We start from the raw sequence: 9,519 nt of genomic DNA, 5'->3' as shown, positions 1-9,519 counted from the left end.
AAATTCTGCCAGCATACCAGCCACAGTTTGGCTCATAATTTCTTGTAATCCGTGATAAAGAATAGCACAGGTTTCACATATTTTTATATGAAAGAATTAAGCTATTACTGTGAGCGCTCATTGTCACTTCTTCTGTTCCATCATCTCACTTTCACAGCTCTTTCTCACAAGCATAAACACCCCCTCTCCCTCGTCTCTTTCTCCAGCTCTCTCCCTCTCTGCTTTAGTGTTTGCTCCTCCTTGCTTCCCCCATCAACCCCCCTCCACTTTCTCGCGCTCTGCATTAAGCCCTGCTTGTCTCTGATCCTGGAAGCAGTGCTTATGGGAGCTCCCGAGACCAGTGTGAGCACTGCTGGTCTCCAGTTGCCTTCCCAGCACTGCAAGTGGAGGACGAGTGGAGGAGGGAGGAGGAGGAGGAGGAGGAGGAGGTGGAGGAGGAGGAGGAGGAGGCGGGGGGAGTATCCGTCCTCATGCCCTAGGCGGGAGAAAGGAAAACAGGAGAGAGAAGGGGAAACACAATGAGAGAAAGTGAGAAGGAGCATGTTGGAGATGTGATAATAAAGAGAAAATGAGAGAGACAGACAAGAGAAGATGAGAGCAGGAGAGAAAAATATAATAAAAAAAAAAGACAGGAGTAGAAAAAGAGAGAGCGAGAGCAGGGTGACACAGGGAGAAGAGCAAATTAGTGAGCGAATAGGAGACGTAGAGAGAGAGTGAGCGAGAGCAAGCGAGAGGGAGGGAGGCGAACAACACTGCAGACACTCGCCCACTGTCACTGCTCCACAGCCAGAGGACAGAGGCAGCAGCGGCAACAGTGGGAGCGGATACGATGGAGGAGGAAGACAGAAGCATCCATCTGCAGCTCAGTCCCCGTCACTGACAGCCTTCCTCTGGGACCATCCTGCCAAGTTGGGAGGAAAAAAAAAAAAGGAGAAAACTACTCTCTCTGTCCTTCACAAGACCAAGTACCGGACCTCAACTCCTGCAGGACTGATAACACACACGCCACACACACACACCTCATTATTGTCCCTTCTCTTACACTCACATACACTTGCTCACACCCTCACTCCCACACTGACTTCACTTCTTGTTGCCTTTTGGACTAGTGCTTTTTTTTCTTCTTTTTTTTTTTTTCTACACCGCATTCGCTGACCTTCTGAGCTGAGTGGATTTACTTTTATCCTGTGGCGGACCATGGGGCTAGGGTGGAGGGGTGCAGCAGGGACCCTCCGAATAAGGACAGAGGGGAGCTGGTACCTTTGGGTGACATTGCTGCTGTTCTGTGGCTTCTGGGAGACTCACACACAGACAGATGATGGGAAGTCTGTCTACTTCTGGGAAACAGGTACCGCTAAACCACTAATTAGAGATTATATTTGATCCCTTGTTTTACATATGGCGCGTTTACAATGGTGGGTAGGTGGTGAATTAGTGTGTGTTGTTGGTGCTGCTACGGTATGTGACCTCCCACACTCAGAAGATCTGATCATGTCTTCATTATTGTGGAAAATGTGCACTGAACGGTGTGATAACTTTTAGATTATAGGGCACATTTAAAATCAGTGCACTTGCCTTTCTAATTTGAAAATAAAATGTTCTTGGATATATTACAGAAACATGCTCAATTAACTCGCATAGCTCCATAATGCTTCCAGATGACACACTTTGGTTCACTCATAAATTTCTTATTTGAGGTATACGACTCTATGCTGCTAAACTTCAAAGATACATACACTTGAAAGGTGACCCAGAAAATCTACAGTAAATCTGTCTCCTCAGACTGAATAGCATGTAGCACGCAGGACAACCATGATCCATTTTTGAATGGATTACTTTCATCTCCCTGAGTCTCAGGTGATGCACCATTATTGAAATGTTGCTGCCGTGTGTTACAGCATGCGGATGATTGATAGGCATTGCTGCACAATAGTGTTAGGTGAGGGAAGCGGAGCGGAATGGTTTTTGATGGTATTGATACGACATCAGTGTGTGTGTGGCCGGGGGTTTGTGTGTTAGAAATTCATACATGCGTAGATTGACGGGCGGTTACTATATTTGTGATCTTTGCACATGCTTGTGTTCTGCTCTGAATGTAGCTGTGTTGAAACATATGGAGTCAGTTGAGTGTCACAGTGGGATCCATTGAATTATAATGTCACTGTTGACATGCATGGGCAGCCAACTACCAAGCATGGATGCTGAGCACTAATTTAAGGCTCTGGTGAAGTGATGTTGTGGGGATTATTAACATGATGATTTCTAATGGACACTGAGAAAGTAACTGTCTTTTTTAAACATTGGAAAGTCCTTTAAGGCAAAAATTAAATGACTTGATTTAATCCTCAATTAGAGAGAAAAGCTCAGGAGGCTGAGGCGTGCTCTTTTCTCACACACACATTTTTATCAAAAACGATATTTTCTCAATACCACTACAACTTCTCTCCCTCGCCCTAACTGGAACACCCCCACTCCTCCTGTCCTGCCCTGCCTCGCCCAGCACCAGTCCCCAGTTGACGTATCCCACGTCTCTCCTGTGGTTCTGCATCTTTAAAGAGGATGTAGCTGAGTAAGGAGATTAAAGGAGCAGGGATTTAACAACCCAGGAAAGACAGCCCAGGGAACAGACTTGAGAAAGAGAAAGGCAGAGTGAGCACTGCAGGCAGAGAGAGGGACTAACTTAACCTACATCTACCCTACTGTAGGTCATAGTGATTACGCCTCTCTCCCACGCTACACCACCTTTCTCCCACACTATACATGCTCCTCAACTGGAAAGCTCTAGGCTCTGTGCTTTGAAATGTAATCCAGTGCTTGGAGTTTGTTCACTTCTTCCCAAATAAAAAGGTAGCGCATTGATTTCAGCCCTGGAGTCTTCTTTTTTTCTGTGCCTCTTTGGTTTGACAATTGCCTGCAGAGTATTAAAATCACATAGGGCAATTTGGAGCTTTGAATCCCAGTGCTTTTCATCAAAATGTGATTATGTTTGCACAAGATTTGCATACTTCCTCCTTCCAATCGAAGCTTGTTTTAAAAAAAAAAAAACACACACACACAAAATGTGATGATGTTTGTGCACATTTGCAGAGTGTGCAGTGGAGGGAATATTCTTGTGGCAAGCAATGCTCTGATGTTTTGCATATTGATGAGTCTAGCTGAAATACAGCCCCTGTCTTCAAAACTGTGGGGAATTGGGCCTGCATTGCTTTTATTGCCTTCTGTGAAGATATGATGTATCTGTTTTGGAAGGTGAGACAGTTCAGTGCTGTTTTTTTGCTCTGAGAATTCTATTCAAATGAGGCCGATAGAGACAACAGGCTCCGCCAGGCACTGCAAGTGATATTTCTGAAGGTGGCAGTGAGAGGAAAAAAAACGAGAATGATTATAGCCACCATGAGAACGGTGTGGTGGTGATGATGATGGTGATAATGGCTTGCCACAGTTTTTCCCGGGCTTTTGAGAGATTGCAGGGAGTTTGTCTCCCTCTTAGATGCTATTTTCACACCATTTTTCTTCTTGTCGCTTCCTCTCAACTGTGCACTCCCTATGCACTTCTTTCTCCGCATCTCTATCGCTCTCTTTTCCTGTCTGGCACTCACACTATATTGTGCATTCTGTTTTAAGATACACTGCTATTTTCCATTCAGTGCAACAGTAAATATGCTACAGTGGCCGTATGTGTTGCCAGCAGCGAGAAGGCACAGGTCCCCACACCAGGATGACAATGAATCTAACAAATTTTGCTGCATCCTGCATGTTCATGTGTAATAGAGTAGCGCTAAGTGCCGCACATGCAGAGGCACACACACACACACAGCAGGTGCATCGTTCCCATTCTGGTACTGCGTGCGTGCTTCATTAGACTCTGTTGTTGGAGCGACAGGGTTGCCAGGTTTGAGCTGTCAAGACCTCACATGTGCGCCTGAGGACAAAGCAATTACAGGAGGCAGAGTAGGTGATGGTGTATTCAAGCAAACACATACTGTAACATCTCGATATCTTGGCATGCCTGGCTGTAAGTGTCCCTCGTGCATCTTAACGATTCATTTTTTAGTGGATCTTAAAATACAGCAAGAGAACAACTTTGCAAAGAAAGTATTGACATGTTGAGTTTGGATCAACAGGTGCCAGAGCATGTATCTATCTGGTCTGACATCACAGTCTGATCACTGTTTATCAACTCCCAGCCCTCCCTCAATGCGGGTAACGTAATCTTTCCTGGGATCCAGATTATCTATCATTCAGATTACACTGGAGTCGCCTCTTGGCTCCTGATCAAGCCAATCCCTTCTCACCTACTGTCTCGCCTCATCAGGTCATCAAGTCACACTTCTCAGCACGTGTCTCTCTGTCACCTGAGTCATGCACGGCTTGTCCTACTAATTGAATGCTAATTTACTTACTTACTAACTTACTTACTTACTGTGCATTTGTGTGTTTTTCTGCAAGAGCATTCAGCATCTTAAGGGCTGGTAAAATTTTTAGATTTGATTAATAAATCAATACATTTCAGCCACCATATTGACAGGTAACATCTTGAAACCATTTGAGCCTTGACCAAGCAAACCAGTGACTCTGTATCAGGCTTCTGACTGGCCATCTGTTACATGCTCAACACAAAGCTGTGGCAACGTTTATTTAATTGCTTCCTGGAACGTTAAATATCATAATCACAAACTTTCAAAATTGTATTAATTGCTGGTCAACTGTGTCAGTGAGTCAGATTTTTTAATTTAAAACTCAGGAAGAACGATAAAAAATAAAGAAAAAATCCTCTTTTTTTATTATTTTTTGAGCTAATGAGATTATTTCAGATTATTTAACACTGTGAAACCAGAGTGTGTGTCTGAGTTAGTGCATGCACTTCTGTGCATTTGCCAGGCCTGCATCCCTAATGACCTGTCACTTCGCAGAGACAATGGAGTTTTAGTCCTACACAGTATCATACAATGAGGACCACTGCCGCTTTCAGCGCTCTGGACGCGTTGCTGTGTGTCACCACGTCCCGCTGATGTCACCTTTCAATGCACGGGGACAGGGCGCCTGGCGCTGACAGGCCATTGTTAGCCGAATACATTCCTCCCTTCAGAGAGGCACTAAGCAGTGAAGGATGACACCCTCGCCGAAGGATTGTTAGTGGCTCTCCCACAATCACCTGATATTACGGTGGAACCATCGAAGAGGCCGTCCAGGAAATTGAGGGATAGCGGGTGTGACGGGTTCACAAGTTCAATACAGCCAGCCAAGGTCATTAATACAGCAAAGCGCCTTCAGCCAAACTGAGTTTAAAAGTAGAACCTTGAGATAGATTGGAACAAAAGTAGAATATTGATCTGTTCCAGGTCCCTCAGACTAATTAAGCATAAAGTTGCTTCTCTTGCTTTATTTTCTCTTTAAGAACCACATGAGAAATCTGAGATTGGTTAGCTTTGACTGATCATCTCATTTCATGTGGAGTGACTTTCGTTAAATGTTCTCACTTACAATTTCTCACTCCTTTAAAAGGATTTTTTTTTCGTCTGCATACTTGATTGATTCATGTCCTCAGCAGACCTGAACACCAGCCCCACTCATCCGGGTTTAAATTAGAACCTGCTCTCCCTGTCGACCTGAAAATCCTTTTTCCTTAAATAGCTGTGTGCTAATACCTGCACACCTATTATGTCCAACAGCGGTCCTGAATGGAAACAAACAAACGTCTGACTGAGAAGCTTTCACACCGGCAGGAATGTGACTGGCATCATCTCAAATGAGAATATCCCTCGGAGATTCCTGCCTCATTTTAGCGAGTGCATTACAACATGACCCTCTATGACCCTAATTAGCATAGAGCCTGAGGGCAAACACGAGCCTGGTAGGTAATTGGCCAGCGAGTGTTTAAATTCCTTAGCAACAGGCAACAAATTTAGGCCATGCATATAAATTAAGACAATTTCCTTGGGATTTTTATTTTTCATTACACAGTATGCCGATGGGTTTTGTTTTAATTCAGTATGCCTGTGTTTTTGTTTTCATTTCTAGTTGAGTTGGAGTGGAAATCGAGGCTAATTGTGTCTGTTGTTTGTGTCTGGCCCTACAACCATCGGAAAATGAGCACTCAGCAGCGTGTGGAGTCAACAGCAGTAGCCATGTGGCCTCAGCATCTTTTTTGTCTAAAAGAGAAAGGAAGCTATTTTTCAAAGTTAGTTTTTGTCTGCGTGGAAAAAGAACAACTGCGGCTCAAGCCCCAGTGGTCTGCAGTTCAGCTTCACCCCGGGAGAAATGATGATACAGAGCTGGCCTACAGTGTACCATGACGTTGCACTTGATTTTAAAAGCATTTGCAGCACAATACGTCACGTTTGACCCAGATTGATCCGTCTTGTGGCTTTAGAGATATTACCCCCACCACTCTCCACTAAAGACTGCTGCGTTTTTGAAATAGCCAATCCATCCAGGGGAGAAAGATGCCAAAGAGATGCCAGAGTTTGTTTAATCTAAATGGCAGAGCTTACTCTAAAACCTGGCTATTACTGATATAGGAGGCATGTCTGGATTAGAGATTACACTTCATCCAAAAAACTTTATTTAGAGTGACATAAGAGGATTCCTGCTGCCTTATTCCACCATATTCAAATGGCTCATAACATATTTTAGATGGGGCAGTATGTCATTCAGCCACACTACCAGTGCACTTTGTGGATGGTCGTGACATGAGTAAGCAGATCAGTGATAGATTTATGTTATGTGGGGATGTTTTTTCCCCCTGATTATCAGCCTTGACCTGGTATATCAAAGAGACACGTGCTGCTGTAAAAAGATTAGGATATGATGGAAAAGTCTGACCTACTCTTGTTTTTTTACTTCCAGTAATTTTTGCTCAATTTTTGCAACATCACAATTCCCCTTTTAGTCATCCTAACACCTCAGTACTTTGAAATAAAGCCTACAGTGTCAATTAATGTACTTCAATAGGGCGCCACAGGAATGAGTTTTTGATCCTAGAAGTAAGTTAGCATTTTAGTGCCATGGGGTCTAACCTCTCAAACCCAATGCCTGAAATAAGGTTTGTGGTTAACACAAGCCAGAGAGACAACATAAAACACCTTAGTAAATAACCCTACTCATGAATTTTGAAGTTTTTACGTGCCCTTAAAAATGTGGTTGCCAACAAGTGGCTAAATGAGACTTCAGTGATTGTCGGAGAAATTAAAGTCATTACGCCGGTACAGACAGGAACTTTCTCACCAGTCCACCTCACAGCCTTGAGTTGGATTTTTCAGTGCAAACCTGCAAACTCAGGTTAATAAACAATTTATTTGGCTTGTAAGAGACCATCTGAAGCATGACGGCTGTGGGGTTCAAGTCATGTGACCCTGTGTTACTTTTACTTCTTTCGGCTGTATTAACGCCACAAATATTATATAACACAAATAAATATAAGTGGTGTTCATTTGTGAAGATCCTGTTGAACAAAACATCAGAAACGTGTGTTTGCCACAGAGCTCATTTTCTGATCCAAAATCCAATGCAAAAATCCCATAGGCGAATTCTCAATGGAACCATTTGGTTTGCACTCTTATGGCTCAAAGATGAAGGTTAGATGCCTTGCTCAAAGGCTCTTTGAGGCTAGTTGCTGTTTTCATTCAAGTACCCTCTTCTATTATTCTCGTCATGCCTCATAACTCGATACGTAAAACATTAACCTCCTCAATTTCCCCTGTTTTTCCAACTATTTTCCTCCAGAGTCTTCTCAAAAACAAATGGACTTGGGCTTGTGTTTTTCTATTTCACAGTGGTCACGTCCCTATGGTGTCTCTTCACAAATGAGAACTCAAATCTGCGCTCAGCACCAAGTTGAAACACAAACAAATCCTGCCTATATTAAAGAAAACCAAGCTCTTTCGTGGTCAGGGACTGGTATTCAAAACAGGCCCTTTACTCCCCCGAGAGGTAACGAGGCGGCTTCAGTGGGCTGAGAAGAATTGTGGCGTCATTGAAGAAAGCAGTGACATTTAGAGGCTGCGCTGCCTCAAACGATGCTACTCTAATAAAGCCATAGAGATGGAGGAGGCTCAGGAGTAAATATTCTCCTGTCCATCCAGCAGCCCTGTCGTTAATCCTTCATCTCTCCCACTGGCCATCACTTATTTTTGTTCCACTGTGGACATGGGCATACAGTTTCTTTTGAACATGAAAGCATCTTGTTTCACTATAGTCTTGGTGGTGTTGCTTTGCTGTCTTGTGTGCGAGCATGGCAAGAAGATTAATTCATCATGTGATGATGTGATGAACTGTAAACAGAGACTGCTATAATCTATGGTGTGCTTAAAGAATCATACAGTATAAAAGCTATTAAATCAAGCTGAATATCATGAGAACATTACATTAGATTATTGAGCCGCTGCTGGTTTGAATCTTATATAATAACTACATTGCTTTTGTTATTGAATGTCACATTGTTCTGCTGCAGTTTTGACCTCATTTTCGAATGATTTTCGCCTGTTTCAGGACCATGTGTTGTTGGTTTGTTGAGTAAAAATGGTGCAGTAATTCCTCAGAGTGCCCTAAAGCAACAGTGACAGGGCTGTGGCTTTAGGTAATTGTTTGTGACAGTATTTGCCAATCCCTGATTTGATGGTGTTGGTCTGTGGAATCACGTTGACCCTTTGGCTTCTGACTGTTGCGCATTGGTTTACTTTGACTGCACAATGATACAATGCAGATACAAAGTGATTAAGAAGCAACTATTGTAATCGTTGTCATCTGGAATCACTGGAGAGGTTACACTGGTTACTAGCCAGGTGGGGTTAGATACGATAGCGAGTTAGCTTGGTTAGCATAGTGCATCCATAATTTTACATTAACAGGGATATCAACTGCAATGCTGCTTTGGATAGCAAACTGGCTTAACACAAAAGATATTTCTCTAAAAAAAACGTAATGGCCGACCCATTGTAGTGCCTTTTAGTACAACGAACTGAATGCTGATAAAGACATTTTTATGCAACCACATACATGATGAAAACAAAGACCAAAAAACAAGTTCAGGACTACCAAGATGTGCACAGTGCCATGGGCATGTATTTCTATGCCTCTAGCCTAATTGTTAGGTCGCTGTGTTAGGGATTTGAAAAATCACAACCCTATACTATATTGTCTATTCTACTCTAAATGGGACCATAATCTAAGAAAAATAGCATTGTGTTATATAGTAAAGTTGAAACTAGCAGTTGAAACTATGAACCCATTACAAGAATGCTCATTATGGTAATAAATCAAGTGAGAAGTAGGGTCATTTTCTTATAGACTTCAATTGGACTTCTTTTTGCAACCAGGCGAGTCGCCCCCTGCTGGTTGTTATAAAGAATGTAGATTTTCTTTTCAGGCCTGGAGGTTTCAACTTGGTATTAAGTTTAAGACCAATAAAACATTTATACTAGAAGATGCCACTTTGAGAAGCATTAAAGATGTCTTTTGTTTCAAATTTCATGGCAATTCATCCTAAAACTGTTGAGAATTTCTTATTTAAAAGCACAA

General features: G+C 42.7%; 1 protein-coding gene across 1 annotated transcript in view; it reads left to right on the top strand.

The window, feature by feature from the left end:
• Positions 1-932: 932 nt before the first annotated feature.
• Positions 933-9,519, top strand: part of thsd7ab (thrombospondin, type I, domain containing 7Ab) — a 202,523-nt gene continuing 193,936 nt past the window's right edge. The window contains exon 1 of the mRNA XM_059338271.1: positions 933-1,348. Within this exon, the coding sequence (XP_059194254.1) occupies positions 1,198-1,348 (151 nt within the window). The 5' untranslated portion in view covers positions 933-1,197. The remainder of the gene's footprint in view (positions 1,349-9,519) is intronic.

The sequence above is a fragment of the Centropristis striata genome, chromosome 8 (assembly GCF_030273125.1).
Source record: "Centropristis striata isolate RG_2023a ecotype Rhode Island chromosome 8, C.striata_1.0, whole genome shotgun sequence".
Classification (NCBI taxonomy): Eukaryota; Metazoa; Chordata; class Actinopteri; order Perciformes; family Serranidae; genus Centropristis; species Centropristis striata.
This window is presented reverse-complemented; position numbering and strand designations above follow the sequence as displayed.